The sequence below is a fragment of the Heloderma suspectum genome, chromosome 2, assembly GCF_057233095.1.
Source record: "Heloderma suspectum isolate Gila_16-S chromosome 2, 16-S_ref, whole genome shotgun sequence".
Lineage (NCBI taxonomy): Eukaryota > Metazoa > Chordata > Lepidosauria > Squamata > Helodermatidae > Heloderma > Heloderma suspectum.
This window is the reverse complement of record NC_139459.1, coordinates 157,070,490-157,088,563: the sequence shown is the minus strand read 5'-3', so window position 1 is coordinate 157,088,563 and position 18,074 is coordinate 157,070,490. Positions and strand designations below refer to the sequence as shown.

The following is an 18,074-nucleotide window of genomic DNA, read 5'->3' as shown; positions in this document are numbered from 1 at the left end:
GGCAAGAAATAGAAATGAAGAATAACAGACGCATTCTTAGGAAATAGAAATGGTGGATGGATGCAGCCCAGCATTTTGTTTTGAAGCATGTCCAGCCACCCAGAAAAAATAAAAAAGGGAAGCTGGGGGTGGTGGTAGGGGCTTGAGGGGGTTGTTTTGTCTGTGCTCTATGCATGTGTCCCGTTTCCCCCACCCCCCGTGTGTATGTTAGCTGGTCGGTCAGTCGTTTTGTTTTGGCATGGTGTGTGTTTTTCCCTGATTTCTGGTGTGGGTGGGTGTTTGTTTCTCTGAGTATCACCAGTTTGCCTTCTATGAAATAGGTATTGTGTTGTCATTTGTGGGGGCAAGTATGTGATTTGGCATTTGGGGCTCAGACCCTTTAGCTTGTACTTAGTTTCTTGGACAAGTTACTTGTCTCTGTGCCTCATCAGTTTGTCTTCTATGAAATGGTGTTGGACCATAAATGTGTGGGTTCAAAAGAGTAGTTTTGTGTTTTGGAGCTCAGACCCCATATCTGCCTTGTTCTTGGGCAAGTTACTTTTCTTTTGGTGTCTCACCATTTTTCTTCTGGAAAGTGGGTGTTTTGTGACTAGTCACACCCACTATGTCAGCCTTTTTGTGAGTGGGCAAGCCCCCCACTATGGCAGCTATTTTGTGAGAGTGCCCATGACACTCTCAAAATTCCAAATGTGCCCACCCACTAATTTAGGGGGAGTAGGTGCCCTTCCAGAACACATTGAACACCACTCACCCGATGCATCACCCACTAATACGGCTTCCTCCTTGTTCATCATTATTGGGTAACTTATCCTTTAAAATAAAGTGCATTTTCCATATTGGTTTGTCTAAAATTCAGTTTAATTTAAATATAATGTTGCCACATTAAATCCTGGTATCTGTTTTAAAGTGGGTTCTTTACTCACCTGGCTGGCTGGCTGTTGAATGTTTGGAGTAATAGGTTTGGCATCAGTTAAACCGCCAAGCATCATGGTGACAAGTAGGCTGAGGATGCTGGACACCTGTTCAGTCAGCTCAGCAGAAGCTGTGATACCAGAGGTTAGTCTGGCATCTTATATCCTCAGTTACTCACACAGGGCCACATGACCTTTGCATAGATAAGCTTAACCGTCATCATCTGAGAAGGAAAAGAAAGGAACAGTGCATAGGTAGAATTCTGTCATGACTGATATAGTGTGGGAGAGCATATTTTTTAAAAATGATATCTGTGAAAATGCAGAAGATAACATTACACACAACTTAAGCCTCTATTTTGTGACAATTGCCTCAAAAGAGTGTGAGGAATCCTGATTCACCACCAGCTTAACATGAGTGATGAGCACTTTTGCTCTTTGGAAGAGTTCAGACAGCACTTCTTCCTGCATTGCCCAACACACACTTTTAAGTTTACACAGCCATACTCCTTGTTTCATCAGTTCTCAATTTCCATAAATATCCTCAAGCATGATTACAATTTAGCCTCAGTTCCACACCCCTCATGGTAACAGAGTTGTAGCCTGGGCAGGGCCTCCTGGATCTCCAGACCATGATTGTGTACCCTTCCCTGCGCTCCATGTTTGGGCCTTGCATGCACTGTGCATGGATATCTGACCCAGGGAAGCCTGTATGTGTAGATATTTATGCATGTTGACCACTACTGGAGCTGGAACATATTTAATTCTATCACTGGAGGCTTGCATTGGGGTAACAGGTTTTTATCAAACTATATGTGTTAATTGGCTTACCTAGCACCGGAATGTCTGTTATCAGCAACAGCAGCTCTGTAAATGACCACTGTTGATAATGCAATTGATACCATCGGTACGTTCTACACTGAATTTCCTTCTGAACTCACTGTTTACATTTCTTTCTTCCCTACCAAAATCATATGTACTATATAAAAAAGCTGACTCCATGCATCTGATTCATGGACATAGTACATGAAAGCTTATGCCAGAATAAATTCATTATTCTTTAAGGTGCCACAAGACTCTTTGTTGTTATAATACGTCTACGAGCATCAGTTTATTTATTTGTGCAATTAAAGCTTTAACTGAAGGTTTGTGCACACACACACAGTTATATAGTGGAGTTAAAAATGGTGTGTGTCTATGTGTGTGTATACACACATGTGCACACACAAATCTACACCCTCCTCCTAGACTTTTGATTCTCCTCACAAAAGCTGCACAGACATGCTGACTTTGCTGAATGTGACATTTTAATTTGTATCCAGAGCGAGCAGATTCACTTTGAAAGGCTGAAATAATGGTTAATTTTTTTCAATAAAAGCCACAGGCAACTGAAACTGACAGTACTCATTTGAGGACAGCAAGAACAAGCCTTGAATATGTAAATCATCTATTGTTGATAAGCTGCTAGGCATAGGATCCTGAGAGACACATAACCCCATTATTTGATATTGTGTAATATCACATTAAGAAGCTCAGCCTAATGCTAAGCCTGGATGGTTTGCTTATCCAGCTGAAATGAGAAAGACGTTCCAGTAAGTGAATGCCTCATAGGTCGTGAACACAGTACACAGGAGTGACAGGATTCAGCAATATGACCTAATCAGCCACACTAAGGCTGAGTGTCTTATGATGGGATTAGGGCCCATTAATCGGGAGTTAGATGTGAATAAACCCTAGGGAAAGAGTCACAGTCCCAAAGGTGTTGCATAACCACCAGTAAGTATGATGGCCAGGTGGAGATCCCCACCCCTAGATTCAGCACTCCAGAAAGATTTAATTTTGATTAAATTTGGCAGAGAAGTCCAACATGTGAAATTCTGGCCAGGGCATTCCCCCCTTTTATTTGGCTTTGTTTAAAAACACCTTCCCCTATGATAGAAGGTTACAATGGCTGAGATTGATTAGTTTGGAGAACAGGCGAGTCAGGGGAGACATGATAGAGGTGTACAAATTTATGCACGGTGTGCAGAGAGTGGATAGAGAGACATTTTTCTCCCTCTCTCATAATACTAGAACCCAATGGGTTCATCCTGTGAAGCTGTTTGGTGGAAGATTCAGGACAGATGAAAGGAAATACGTCTTCACATAGTACATAGTTAAATTATGGAACTTGCTTCCACAAGAGGTAGTGATGGCCACCAATTTGGATGGCTTTAAAAGAGGTTAGACAAATTCATGGAGGATATGGCTATCAGTGGTTAGTGGTCCTTATAGCTAAATGCTACCTCCAGTATCAGAGGCAGTGTGCTTATGTACACCAGTTGCTGGGGAACATGGGTGGGAGGATGCTGTTGCACTCATGTCCTGCTTGTGGGTTTCCTGTGGGCAGCTGGTTGGCCACTGTGTGAACAGAATGCTGGACTAGATGAACCCTTGGTCTGATCCAGCAGGGCTGTTCTTATGATTGTACTATATAAACTCTGGACATCAGATCCCCAGAAGTGAAGGTACAAGAGCCAATGGGACTGGCAGAAATCACCCACTAATGATCCCCGCTGCTCCTAATGACTCTTGGACCCATGCTACTTTGCTGAAATCACTTTTCAAAGCCACGGAACCTGAGGTTTTGCTAGGGAGCCTGGCAAACCCTCTCTCTCCAGGGCACTCATTCTGGTAACCTAAGTCCCGCTTCTGCTAGAGCGAAGACTCAGCACACCACAGCTGCAAGCCATGCCCAAGGCTTCTTTCCCACAGCAGTTTTTCTCCTCATCCCAGCTTCATCTTCAGAATAGTCAAGCAGGGCTCCTAGCATGGTACCTTTCAAGCTCTGTTCTATCCTCTGGAGGTCCTTTCCCTACAAATGGTGGCCTCCACCTCTATACCTGCTTTCCTATTGCGTGATTGTGTGAATGTGAGGAGAGACCTCCACTATGCAGCTCTCTCCTTCCCCTGATCTCATTACTGTCTTCTTCATCCAATTCCTTCCCTCTCTCCCATCAGCCTTAGAACCCCAATTTGCTTCACTCCAACCACAACAGCACTCCTGGAACTGGAGTCCAGCCCATCCAGGACAGAGCCAGGCATGCAGGGATGGCATCAAGGGTAGGCATGGCTCGGCACCTGCCAAGGGCCCACATCCAAGCAGGGGCCCACTGACAAGAGCCCCCTGGAGTTGCTCCTCCTCTTCACCATTGCATCCTGCTTGTTCACCTACCTCTTGCTCTGGCCTGGAAAATAGTGGTAGGGAGAAGGAGGAGGAGTAGATGTCACTGCTTACTTGCTCACTGACTCTGTACCTGTCAAACAAGTAAGTAGGAGCAATGATGAGAAAGAGGACAGGGAGCAACAGCAGACAGTGACAATTGTGGTGAGAAGGTAGACTCATGGAAAGAGCCCATTGAGGGTGTTTTGCCCCAAAACTTGGAGCCAGCACTGTCCTGCTGTAGACTGAGTCCTGGCTCTTTGCAAGCAAATACAAGGAGCAATGCAATAGAATAGTCCATTTGGCAAGCAAATGGTCAAGCACACAGTTTTCAGTCCAAGGAAGTTTAGGCTAAGGCAGGAGCAGTCAAAATCCAGGCAGAAGTCAGAACTCAGTCAGTCAGAGAACTTGGATTAGGCAACAGCAGGAGTGGTCAAGGTAACAAGCAAGAGGTCAAACACAGTAAATCACCCAGGTACGTTACTCGTTTCAGAAGCAGGGTCAAGAAACAGTCCAGGGTCAGTGGCATGGAGCATCTATTGCAAGGCAAGGTATGGGAGGGAAGGTAGCAGACACTGGAGCTAGCAGAGGCCTTGTTTCCAGCAGCTGTCAAGTTACCAGGGACAGCTGATACAGTTAAAGCTACTAGAATCCCTGAGCAGCTTCTTGTTAGAGGCTTGTCATCCTCCTCATGAGGAGGGTCCAACTTATAAGTAGTCCCCTTCCATAAGTGAGCACTCCTTCACCTGGCAACCATCCTATCTTATGGGACCTTAAGGTGCTGGCATGCTTGGGGGCCAGGTGGTGGCTCAGCATCTTCCTCTGCCTCAGAAGCTGAACTCTCCAGTTCTCTAGGAGGCAGATTCAAAGGCATCACCTCTGAGGGTCCCAGACTGTCTTGGCTAGTGCCAGGGTCTCCTGAGGGGCCAACTGGCTCTGATGGTTCTGGCTGCTCCTCTGAAGCTGACCCCAGTGGTGGCATGACACCTGGGACCATGACACACACTGCAGTCACACACAGCTGTGGCCTAGTTCCTAAATGAGCACGCCTTTAGAGCATGCCTTCAAGATAATTTCTCCATACTTGCACCCTCCATATAGATTTCTGTGGTGCACATCTGGTTCTCTGCCTTATATGTTTAATATGTCCAGGATTCTTTTTTGTATATGAACTGCTTAATTCTCTAGAAGATAACTGGTTCCCTGCAAACACAGCTCACAGAGAAAAATCAAATCTAATGAAAGGTTTAACTTAACTGTGTTTATCATAACATTCAAAGTGCCGTTGTCTCTTAATCCCTTCATGATTTTCTTGGGCTCCAAGATCACCGCAGACGGTGACTGTAGCCATGAAATTAAAAGACGCTTGCTCCTTGGGAGGAAAACTATGGCAAACCTAGACAGCATAGTAAGAAGCAGAGACATCACCTTGCCGACAAAGGTTCGTATAATCAAAGCTATGGTTTTCCCAGTAGCAACGTATGGCTGTGAGAGCTGGACTATAAGGAAGGCTGAGCACCGAAGAATTGATGCTTTCGAAATGTGGTGCTGGAGAAAACTCTTATGAGTCCCCTGGACTGCAAGGAGGTCAAATCAGTCAATCCCAAAGGAAATCAACCCTGACTGCTCACTGGAAGGACAGCTATTGAAGCTGAAACTCAAATATTTTGGCCACCTAATGCGAAAAGTCACTGGAAAAGACCCTGATGATTGACCCTTGAAAGATTGAAGGCAAAAGGAGAAGGGGATGGCAGAGGATGAGATGGCTAGATAGCATCACCGATGCAATGAATATGAACTTGAGCACACTCTGGGAGAGAGCGGAGGACAGGAAGGCCTGGCATGCTATGGTCCATGGGGTCACGAAGAGTCGGACACGACTTAACGACTCAACAACAACAACATACGTTACTGGCATATCATTGTACTTTGGCCTGCACCTCTGTTTATAAAGGTGTATAGAGACTTTTTTGTGTTCAGATTTCATTTTGCTCCAATTTGCAATTAATTATGTTTGTTTAATTATACTTGACATTTTCTGGTATTAAAAATAAAACTTCCGAGAAGATAGCCTAATTCTTAAAAAAAAAACCTCTGTGGACATAAACTCCTGACTTTGAATTATAGTGAAAACATTGTTATTTGTGGAATCTGCGTCTTAAGAGCTTTCCAATGAAGTGTGTTTCATGAGAATCGGTCAATGGGAAGGCAGTCAAAAGGGGATGACCAACTAACTCCAGACTTTGAAATATATATATATACACACACACACACACACACTATTGCCAGCAAGCCAATTCTCACTGTGATCATGGTGTAGATTTTGCAATGTTTGTGTGATAAATAAACCAGCCCCCTTTGGAAAAGACTTTTGTGTACCTTCTAAGATGCACTACTGCCAGTATTAAAAGATCCCTTATACATGTGTCTGGAGGAGACACCTGTTAACAAAACAGTACTGGAGTACAAGTTTGAAGGTGTCAAACTTGATTACTGTTAACAATCCAGTTCTGTTATGGTATTGCAGTAGGGAAGTCTATATTTCCAAATTTGATAGAAGGGAAAATATTAAAGGTAGCCTTTCCTAATAGTGAATGGTAGTTGTTGTTGTTTTTAAATCACAACTTGAGACACTTTCCCCTTCTTTCAAGATATAGAAAAAGCCATGTTGGGGTTCTGCAATATGTTCATTTAAATACAATCAGAATAATAAATAAAAGATACTTTGGAAACATGCCTGGTATGGGCATTAAATAGCAGTGCTAGGTTTCTTTTATTTATGTCACTGCTGGATACCCAGCAGTCACAATGGGATTACAATCTTTCAACTGGCTTGCACATAAAAATGCAGCAGGGGAGGGACTGTTAAATAATTTGAGGTCCAAAATGTAATACAAACCACTTTTCACCGTAAGAAATCAGGTCCATCAGCTTGAAGGTTACGCAGGCACCTAGTCATTTAATACCTTGTCAAAGGAAAAAGACAAGACCATCACCCGATTCTCTCCTAAACCTAATATCAAATTACATAAAAGGTTGGAAGGCTCCAGTCTTCCCTGTATTAGACACTGGGAGCCTACCCCATGCTCTAATATACATTGTTGTTTCATTAGCTCTAAAATATCTACATGAATACAGCGCCCTCAGACGACATAGGATAAAACAACAAATGCCTCAAGCAGGCATTTCAGCTGGATGGAGATGAAAACACGGTCTCACAATGATCTATTGGAGCCAGGGCTGGCTGAGGCATTTTACTGCCTGAGGCAGAACAGCAAATGGCTTTCTCCCCTCCCAAGTCAAGCCTGAGGCAACCCCCCCCCCCAACATGTGCTTCAGTGAAAATACAATAATACATTAAGTAATTAATCTTTTGCTGCCTTTTCATGATGCCTCAAATCAGTTCTATAAGGCAGCTGCCTCTGCCTCTAAAATGTATATATACACACATCTGTCTTTAAAGGACCCCCCCATTTGTAAAAAGGAATGTGTGGCCAGGGAAGAGAAGGGCATTTGACAGGGGGGGGGGCACTCAGGCAAAAAGATTCAAGGGACGCAGCAGGAGGTAGTCTAGGGTGATGAGATACAATCAGGGCTCCCATCTCTTTATTTCAGAAAGTGCCATTTTAGCCCTGATGCCAAGAACCATGTACCCCCGAGTCAAGGCCAAGCCATCTACTCATACATTACTGTGGGACCAAGCCCACGGCTGTTTCCCCCGAGCCAGCTTGTAGGAAGCAACAGGTGATGAAGGCCTATGGCACTCCATTCGTAAGGGCAGTAGCCAGTGCTCCTGCGCCTCCACCTGGCAGGAGCCTCACGGCCTTCAATGGCCCAGGGTGGAAGCCAGGCGACAGTGGTGGTGCTGCTAGGCAGTGTTGGTCTCCGGACTTTTACAGATGCCCTTACTTTAGTTGGCAGGTTACCCCCCCCATTTCACAGTTGCTACATGTCTGATGTCTTACTCCAGCAAAGGAGATCGTTACCTTGTCGTGGTGCTGGAGCTTGAGCACCTCAGTGACGTCATGAGCTAAACCGTGAAGGGACACCCAAGACGGGAAGGTCATGGCAGAGAGGCCAGACTAAATACGAACCCTGGGGAAGGAAACGGCAGCCCACCCCAGTATTCTTGCCATGAAAACTAAATGGATCAGTACAACCAGAGATATGTTGGTATACCATCGGAAGATGGGACTCCCAGGTCGGAAGATGGTCAAAATGCTACTGGGGAGGAACAGAGGATAAGTTCAACTGTGATGATGCAGCTAGCTCAAAGCTGAAAGGATGGCTAGCAGCCGATGGTGCTGGTGGTGAACAACGAATCCGATGTTCTAAAGATCAGCACGCCATAGGAACCTGGAATGTAAGAGCTATGAGCCAGGGCAAATTGGATGTGGTTATTGGGGAGATGTCAAGATTAAATATAGACATTTTGGGTGTCAGTGAACTGAAATGGACTGGAATGGGCCACTTCACATCAAATGACCACCAGATCTACTATCGTGGACAAGAGGACCACAGAAGAAATGGAGTAGCCTTCATAATTAATATTAAAGTGGCTAAAGCAGTGCTTGGATACAATCCAAAAAAGGACAGAATGATCTCAATTCGAATTCAGGGTAAGCCATTTAACATCACAGTGATCCAATTATACGCCCCAACCACAGATGCTGAAGAAGCAGAAGTAGATCAGTTCTATGAGGATCTGCAGCACCTACTGGATAGTACGCCAAAAAATATGTTATTTTCATTACAGGAGACTGGAATGCTAAGGTGGGTAGTCAAACAACACCTGGAACTACAGGTAAGCATGGTCTGGGAGAACAAAATGAAGCAGGACATAGGCTGATAGAATTTTGCCAAGACAACTCACTGTGCAAACACTCTCTTCCAACAACCTAAGAGACGACTTTATACATGGACTTCACCAGATGGTCGACACCAAAATCAGATTGACTACATCCTTTGTAGCCAAAGGTGGCGGACATCTATGCAGTTGGTAAAAATAAGACCTGGAGCTGATCATGAACTTCATATTGCACAATTTAGAATCAGACTAAAAAGAATAGGGAAGACCCACAGATCAGTTAGATATGAGCTCACTAATATTCCTAATGAATATGCAGTGGAGGTGAAGAATAGATTTAAGGGACTAGATTTAGTAGATAGGGTCCCGGAAAAACTATGGATAGAAGTTCCAACATTGTTCAGGAGGCAGCAACAAAAAACATCCCAAAGAAAAAGAAAACCAAGAAGGCAAGATGGCTGTCTGCTGAGACACTGGAAGCAGCCCAAGAAAGAAGGAAAGCAAAAGGCAACAGTGATAGGGGGAGATATGCCCAATTAAATGCAAAATTCCAGAGGTTAGCCAGAAGAGATAAGGAATTATTTTTAAACAAGCAATGCGTGGAAGTGAAAGAAGATAATAGAGTAGGAAGGACAAGAGACCTCTTCCAGAATATTAGAAACATTGGAGGTAAATTCCAGGCAAAAATGGGTATAATCAAAAACAAAGTTGGCAAGGACCTAACAGAAGCAGAAGAGATCAAGAAAAGGTGGCAAGAATATACAGAAGATCTGTATAGGAAGGATAATAATATCGGGGATAAATTTGATGGTGTCGTCAGTGAGCTAGAGCCAGACATCCTGAAGAGTGAGGTTGAATGGGCCTTAAGAAGCATTGCTAATAACAAGGCAGCAGGAGATGACGGTATCCCAGCTGAACTGTTTAAAATCTTGCAAGATGATGCTGTCAAGGTGATGCATGCCATATGCCAGCAAATTTGGAAAACACAAGAATGGCCAACAGATTGGAAAAAATCAACTTATATCCCCATACCAAAAAAGGGAAGCACCAAAGAATGTTCAAACTATCGAACAGTGGCACTTATTTCACATGCCAGTAAGGTGATGCTCAAGATCTTGCAAGGTAGACTCCTGCAATTCATGGAACGAGAATTGCCAGATGTACAAGCTGGGTTTCGAAAAGGCAGAGGAACTAGAGACCAAATTGCCAATATCCGCTGGATAATGGAGAAAGCCAGGGAGTTTCAGAAAAACAGCTATTTCTGTTTTATTGACTATTCTAAAGCCTTTGACTGTGTGGATCATAACAAATTGTGGCAAGTTCTTGGTGGTATGGGGATACCAAGTCATCTTGTCTGCCTCCTGAGGAATCTGTATAACGACCAAGTAGCAACGGTAAGAACAGACCACGGAACAACGGACTGGTTTAAGATTGGGAAAGGAGTACAGCAGGGTTGTATACTCTCACCCTACCTATTCAACCTGTACGCAGAACACATCATGCGACGTGCTGGGCTTGATGAAGCCAAGGCTGGAGTTCAGATTGCTGGAAGAAACATTAACTATCTCAGATATGCAGATGATACCACTTTGATGGCTGAAAGCGAGGAGGAGCTGAGGAACCTGATGACAAAGGTTAAAGAAGAAAGTGCAAAAGCTGGGTTGCACTTAAACCTCAAAAAAACCAAGATTATGGCAACCAGCTTGACTGATAACTGGCAAATAGAGGGAGAAAACGTGGAGGCAGTGACAGACTTTGTCTTTCTAGGTGCAAAGATTACTGCAGACGCTGACTGCAGCCAGGAAATCAGAAGACATTTCGTTCTTGGGAGGAGAGTAATGACAAAACTTGATAAAATAGTTAAGAGCAGAGACATCACACTGACAACAAAGGTCTACATAATTAAAGCAATGGATTCCGCGTAGTAACCTATGGCTGCGAGAGCTGGACCATAAGGAAGGCTGAGCGAAGGAAGATAGATGCTTTTGAACTGTGGTGCTGGAGGAAAATTCTGAGAGTGCCTTGGACTGCAAGAAGATCAAACCAGTCCATACTCCAGGAAATCAAGCCAGACTGCTCACTTAAGGGAATGATATTAAAGGCAAAACTAAAGTACTTTGGCCACATCATGAGAAGACAGGATACCCTGGAGAAGATGCTGATGCTAGGGAAAGTGGAAGGCCAAAGGAAGAGGGGCCAACCAAGGGCAAGATGGATGGATGATATTCTGGAGGTGACGGACTCGACCTTGGGGGAGCTGGGGGTGGTGACGGCCGACAGGAAGCTCTGGCGTGGGCTGGTCCATGAAGTCACGAAGAGTCGGAAGCGACTGACCGAATAAACAACAACATGTCTGATATGTTAGAGAAAAATATGTCAACCCTGTTAAATAATAGTAGTAGTAGTAGTAGCAGCAATAATAATAATAATAATAATAAGTGCAGATTTTAACATTTTTTAACTCAGCTCATCATGACACATCATGATCACAGGAATAAAATGGATTCAAAAGGGGCAGCCATCCTAGTCTGTGGTATGAAAACAATAAAGAGTCTGTGGCAGTTTAAAGACTAACAGTGTTTTATTCCTTAGAAATAAAATGGGGTTTCCTTCTGTTGCTCTGATGCTAAATACATTTATTTAGGAGTAGGCATCATTTTGATGTAGAATGGGAGTGTGTGTGTGTGTGTGTGTGTGTGTATAACACCCACCAACATTTTTTGGGGGGAAGTGCTAAAGGGAAGTGGAAAAAAAGGTTAAACGGAAGTGGTACACAAGTTTTTTCCGGCTCCTCTCTACTTTTTCCTTTTTGCCAACAGCCTGGCAAGGGCTGCTGCCAACTGTATATCCACCACTTGGATGTGAAAGTGATCTTCACCCCATCCTTTGCTTGCTTGCACTGGCCAGGCAGTCTTCTCTCTTTACTGGAGAGCTGCAGCATCAGGTTGCCATTGGTTTTTCATTCCTGCCTGGACTTTTGCATGCTGCAGGCTAGGAAAAATACAGTTTGCCATGGGCAGAACAGGAGCATTTGAAAATGTTTTGATAGCTAATTAACATATCAAAAATCTGCCAAATGCAAAGCACGGGAATACCAAAAAATTCACATTTCAAAATGGCTACCGTGTGCTAATCTGCAGGTAAGTGTAATTCCTCCATAAACTTTTATTTTTCCATGTCGTAATGTTTCAGTGACTAATGATTAATTGTAAATGAGAAATATGCAGAGGCAGGAAAATGGTATTGCATTTATTATACATAACCATATTATGTATAATAAATAAGGATATATGTCAGTGCCATAGTGCCAAGATCACGAAACCTAGACACCTGAAACTTGGCAAATATACTCGGGATAAGGGTGTAGACCTCAGGGCTATTTTGTTTTTAAACTGCATTAATTTTAGTTAATTTAAATGTGTCCATGTGTTTGAAACTTGCAGTTTGCAGTTAAAACTCAAGTCAATAGGTGGCAAATTTCCCTAACTAGCACACAGTTTTGGAGTGGATACAATTTGAAGTTAGGGTGGGATTTGCAGGTCAAGAGACATTTATATGGCTTCTCCTTGCTTTTCGAATGTGGGGCAGCCCTCCGTGGGGGAATGGACAAACCCCTCCCTCAGGAGGTTACAGGGGTGTATGTTGTTGTTGTTGTTCAGTCGTGTCTGACTCTTCGTGACCCCATGGACCATAGCACGCCAGGCCTTCCTGTCCTGCGCTCTCTCCCGGAGCGTGCTCAAGTTCATATTCATTGCATCCGTGATGCTATCTAGCCATCTCATCCTCTGCCGTCCCCTTCTCCTTTTGCCTTCAGTCTTTCCCAGCATCAGGGTCTTTTCCAGAGAGTTTTCTCTTCGCATTAGGTGGCCAAAATATTTGAGCTTCAGCTTCAGTATCTGTCCTTCCAATGAGCACTCAGGGTTGATTTCCTTTAGGAACAGGGGTGTATATCCCCTAGGAATTCGGGGGGCCATTCCTAGGGCTGCCGGTGGGTGTGGCTTCACTCAGATGGGGTGAGCACAATGTGTCCTACTCTGGAAGCTGCATAAGTTTGGTTTGAGAGCTTTGGTGTATCAAACTAAGGGTTATTCCAACCTGTGCGAAGCTGGGTCCCTTCACTAGTAAGTAATAATAAACAAATACAACATAAATAATGGAACTTCTACCAGGCAAAGCTGTTCCAATTCATCACAATCACTGTCTTCATACTCCACTATCAAACCATGTCATATCTACTGACCTGACAGTTACTAAAAGTGGTCGAACAAGGCAAGCCATCTTGTTTACATCCACACAGCAACGTTCAACACCCTATTACAGTTACACCTAATTGTTTTCACAAGTCATTCAGGAGCTGGATCCTTATCAGACATTTTGTCATCTGCAAATTTGATAAGTATCCTCTCTACTCCTTTGTCCAAGTCGTTTATAAATGCGCATTAGTAATAAAACACAAAATCTGGCATATGATGTGTTAACCACGTTGGAGCTGATGGCTATTCCTGTGGTGAATTGTCCGATCAGGTCTGGCCTCTGTCTCAAACAGTGTTGGGAGGAGCAGCAGATTGGGGCCAGCCCCCCCGCAACCACTGCCCTTCTGTCCTAGCTGCTGCGGCGCTTGGAGAACTGCTTGCTGTGATGCTTGGATGCTGCTGCTGGAGCTCCTTCGCTGTTGCCACTTCATTCTGCCACCCACCCATGCCATCTCCCGCGCTATCTGCCTTGCAGGCCAGCTACTGAGCTGCCAGGTGCCCTGCCCCCAAGAGAAAGCTTCCATCAAGTAATGGTGGTGGTGGGTGTCACCCTCGTCACTCAGGAGCTGCTGGTTTGCCATTGTTTTCCCCCTTTCCTGTCCAGACGCCAGCGCACTGCTATGGAACAGTAGAAGCTAAAGTAAGTTCAGTCTATTCTTTCTCCTCCTAGTCTAGAAATGATATGGGGGGAAAAGCACTGAATATGGGCAAAATTGTACCAGAAGCATCTACCCCTGAAGCTGGCGCACTTATTTTCCCTCCAGGCATTCCTCTGCTATGGATCCTCTCCCCTGCCTTTTTTGGATTGCTTTGTTAGTTATAATATGTACGTTTATCATTTGATGCTGGCAATTAGTTTTTGGAAAATTGTCACCTGCCTGAGTCTCAATATTTCACAACTCTTGAAAACTGAATTTACACATTTAAAAGATAACAAATTATTCAAAATGATAAAGACAGAATTCCTGCAAGTTTATAATGTTGTCTAGAACTCAAATAGTGTAAATTTCATTTAATTGAATATCAAGTAGTTACACCTAACTAAGGCTGCAGTTCTAAGCATACTCTCTCTCAACTACTTCTCTCAAGTTCCATTTAAAGCCCTCGCTGTATTTATTTTTGTTTTGTTACTGCAGACTAAAATTGTGACTGTTATAGAAATGAATCAATGGGAACTTAATTCCAAGAAATTGTGTTGGGATGCCAGAGCATATTGGAATGATTTCTGCTATCACTGTCAGAGCTACATAGTAATTTTATAATGTGCAAGTGACTAATTTGCTGTGCCACTTCAATACATTAGCTGCTATGCTACTTACAAAAACAAGCTTCCAGGTAATTTAACACTAGCGTTAACATGATATCATGAAGTGAATTCAACTACAGTTCAGTAGCGATCAGTTCAGCATGTCTGAAATCAACTCATTTAATGTATTTTAATCTTAGACAGATTCTTTCAGCATTCAAGCCAAAAAGATCTAGATGTCACCATTCCAAATGCACAAGTGTCCAATGGACAGACAGCCACAACTGCATAATATGATATTCCATACTGGCACTAGTGTCCATAATTTGAATTTTAGGTACACTGCCAGTCAAGAGTGGATGTTTTGTTTACTGAACCTTACTTGTAGTTAAGTATGGTAAATTCCTTTTTGTTCCAACCAAACACTTTAGACATTACTATAATCTATTAGCTTTCCACTGTTACAGCAAAGCAATAATCATTGAAGACCTATGCTGATTTTAAAACCAGGCCAGGTTATAGCAGGCCATATTTAATCATCTTACAGAACAAAACTAGAAAAGGAGGAAATTTCTGGCTAAAGGAGGTATTCTTCATTATCTCGTCCTGTCTTAAAGATACCTGCCGATTTGGAAATGCCAAAGTTAATATGCTGATACCATATTCCAACTGATTTTTTAATAAAAAAAACTTTTCTCCATACATCTTGTACAAATTAAAATTTAGTTTATCTTAATTAGCAAAATTATTTATTTGGTTGAACCCCACGGATCTGATTTTTCAAAAGGTTCTGTGCAGCTTGCTCCATGTTTCTTCTCCAGTTTATGTGCATGATTGAAATCCACTTTCAGGGGAAGCCCTCCCCTCATTTGCATCACTGATTCTTTGGAGGCTTATAGTGAGCTCTGCAGCGTTCATTAAATACCTAAGACATCAAGACAGAGGGATTGTTAATACAAGTGAGGGTGATTAAAAAACACAAAAAACTAATTTGCTGGGTAGCTCATCCAGCCTAGAGGGAAATTTATTAATATATTATAAAGGTCCATGAAAAGCTTATGCCAAAATAAATTTGTTTGTCTTTATGGTGCCACAAGACTCTTTGTTGTTTTTGCTGCAGTAGACTAACATGTCTACCCTCTGCAAATTGTTATAAAGGATTAATTACATCCAGTCCACATGCCTGGAAAAAACATGTGGTACAGCCCTCCAGAACTATCTGAAGAGGTGTACACGAGGGGGAAACATCATTCCAGAATGTTTCCCCACAGTAAAAACAACAACCCTGTGCATTTAAAAGAAAAACTCTCTTATGTAAGGCAGAAGACTAGGCTAGAACTAGTCTCTCCAACTTGCTAGCTTTCAGGGAGAGCCATGGTGGGTCAGACCAAAGGCATTCTAGTCTAGCATTCTAGTCTAGCATTCTGTTCCCACAATGGCCAATCAGATGCCTATATGAAGTCCACAAGCAGGACACGAGCACAACAGTGGCCTCCCCTCGTCTTCCCCAGCTACAGGTACTGACAGGCATACTGCCTCTGATACCAGAAGTAAAATATAGCCATCATGTTTTGTTTTATAAAGTAGTCATTTATAACCTCATCCTTCAGGAATTCATCTAATCCCCCTTTAAAGCCATCTATGTTGGTGGCCATCACTCCATTTTGTGGAAGAGCTTTATGAAGAAGTACTTCCTTTTATCTGCCCTGAATCTCCCACCATTCAGTTTCATTGGGTGACCCTGGGTTCTAGTATTACTAAGCTAAAAAGCCTCAAAAGTTGTAACCTCCCCTATTAGGAGAGTTGGTCCAGCTATTTGATCTTTTCAGTTGCCTTTTTCTGCACTTCTTTCACATTTATAATATCCTTTTCAAGGTGGTGTGACCAGAACTGTACACAATATTACAAATGTGGTCACACCATAGATTACTATAGAAGCATACTAGCAGTTTTATTTTGGATTCCTTTCCTAATGATCCCCAGCACGGCACTTGCTTATTTCACAGCAGCTGCACATTGGTTTGATATTTTCATTGAGCTGTCCACCACAACTCCAAGATCCCTTTCCTGGTCAACCACCATGAGCTGAGATCCCATCAGCATATACATGAAGATATGATTTTTTGCCCCAATATGCTGATCAAATGTAGTTCAACTTGCTACATTTGCCATTTTAATGCCCATTCCTCCAGTCCGGTGAGATGTTTTTGGAACTTTTCATTGTTCCTCTACATCATTTTGGTGTCATCAGCAAACTTGCCCACTTCTGACTCCTGATCATTTAAGAACAAGTTAAAAAGCACTGGTCCCAATACAGATCCAATGTGAAGAAGAAAGCTTCCCTGCAAGATCTTTCAATCCGGGCAGGTCTGTATGGGAGAATGCAATCTGTCAGAGAGCCTGGTCCCATGCTGTACAGGCCTTTATCGGTCATAACCAGCACTTTGAATTGTGCCCAGAAACAGACAGTGATGTTGCTGTAACAAAAGTTACATTCTCCTTATACCCGGCCCCAGTCAACAGTTTGGCCGCAGCATTCTGGAAGTTTCCGAGCAGTTTACAGAGGCAGTCAAAGGCACATACAGCTTGTTACAATAGTCCAAACTGGATGTAACTAACGCATGTGTCACCATGGCCAAATCAGACATCTTCAAGATCAGGCAGAATTGGCTCTAGCCTCAGCTGTGCAAACACACTCCTGGGGATCCAGATTCAGGGCTGAACCCAGGAGTTCATCCAGTCTGTGAGTCTAAGTCTTCAAGGTGCAACCCCATCCAGCACAGGTTGAATCCCTATTCCCTGATCTGCCTTTTAACTAACTAGGAGCACCTCTGTCTTGTCTGTCTGTCTGTCTGTAGTTTCCATTTGTTTGCCTTCATTTCATGGTGCTTGGCCAAGTCTGGTGGACCACCTGTGTGCTTGACCCTTGCCCTTCATGGCTTATTACATCTAATAGGGAGCAGATGTCTGGCTGGGTGATACCTTGACAGAAATTTCTCCCTGAGAGAGGAGGTAGTATGGGCCTCTTTAAAGGAGGCAGTAATTAGGCCATTCCTGAAAAAGCTTAACCTGGACCTGGATGATATTAACAAATATAGACCAGTAGCCCTGGGCAAGATGCTTGAAAGGGTGGTTGCAGGCCAACTCCAGGCGCTCTTGAATGAAATTGATTATCTAGAACCATTTCAGGCCTGGTTTGGAACAGAAACTTTCTTGGGCACCCTATGGGATGACGTCTGCTGAGAAGGACGGGGAGTGCGACCCCGATGATTCTCTTGGACCTCTTGGTGGCTTTCAATACCATCAACCATGGTATCCTTCTGGATAGGTTTCCTGGGTTGGGAGTTGGAGGTTGCAGTGGTTCCACTCCTTCTTAGATGGCCAATTCCAGAAGGTGGTGCTGTTGGATTATTGCTCTGTGCCTTAAGCAGCTATGCTATGGGGTTCTAGAGGGCTCTATTCTATCCCTCATGCGGTTCAACATCTACTGGGAGAGGTTATCTGCAGGTGTGGTCTTTTTGACCTTTTTATTTTCCCAAGTGTTTTAGTCTTTCAGTTTCTGGGTTTTAAATCTGTTTACTGAATTTTAAATCTTTGTACTGCTGCTATGTTTTATTTTGGTTTTTATTTTATACTGTAGTTTTATATTATATTT

At 43.3% G+C, this 18,074-nt stretch overlaps 1 protein-coding gene across 3 annotated transcripts in view; it reads right to left on the bottom strand.

Annotated features, from left to right (window-relative positions):
* Window positions 1–982: 982 nt before the first annotated feature.
* Window positions 983–18,074, bottom strand: part of MIX23 (mitochondrial matrix import factor 23) — a 52,533-nt gene continuing 35,441 nt past the window's right edge. For 2 of the 3 annotated variants that reach the window (XM_084835304.1, XM_084835306.1), the window contains exon 5: window positions 14,128–15,344. In XM_084835304.1, coding sequence (XP_084691430.1) covers window positions 15,294–15,344 — 51 coding nt within the window. In that variant the 3' untranslated portion in view covers window positions 14,128–15,293. Of the gene's footprint in view, window positions 1,136–14,127; window positions 15,345–18,074 lie in introns of those variants that run through there. The other variant, XM_084835303.1, reaches the window with a different exon arrangement.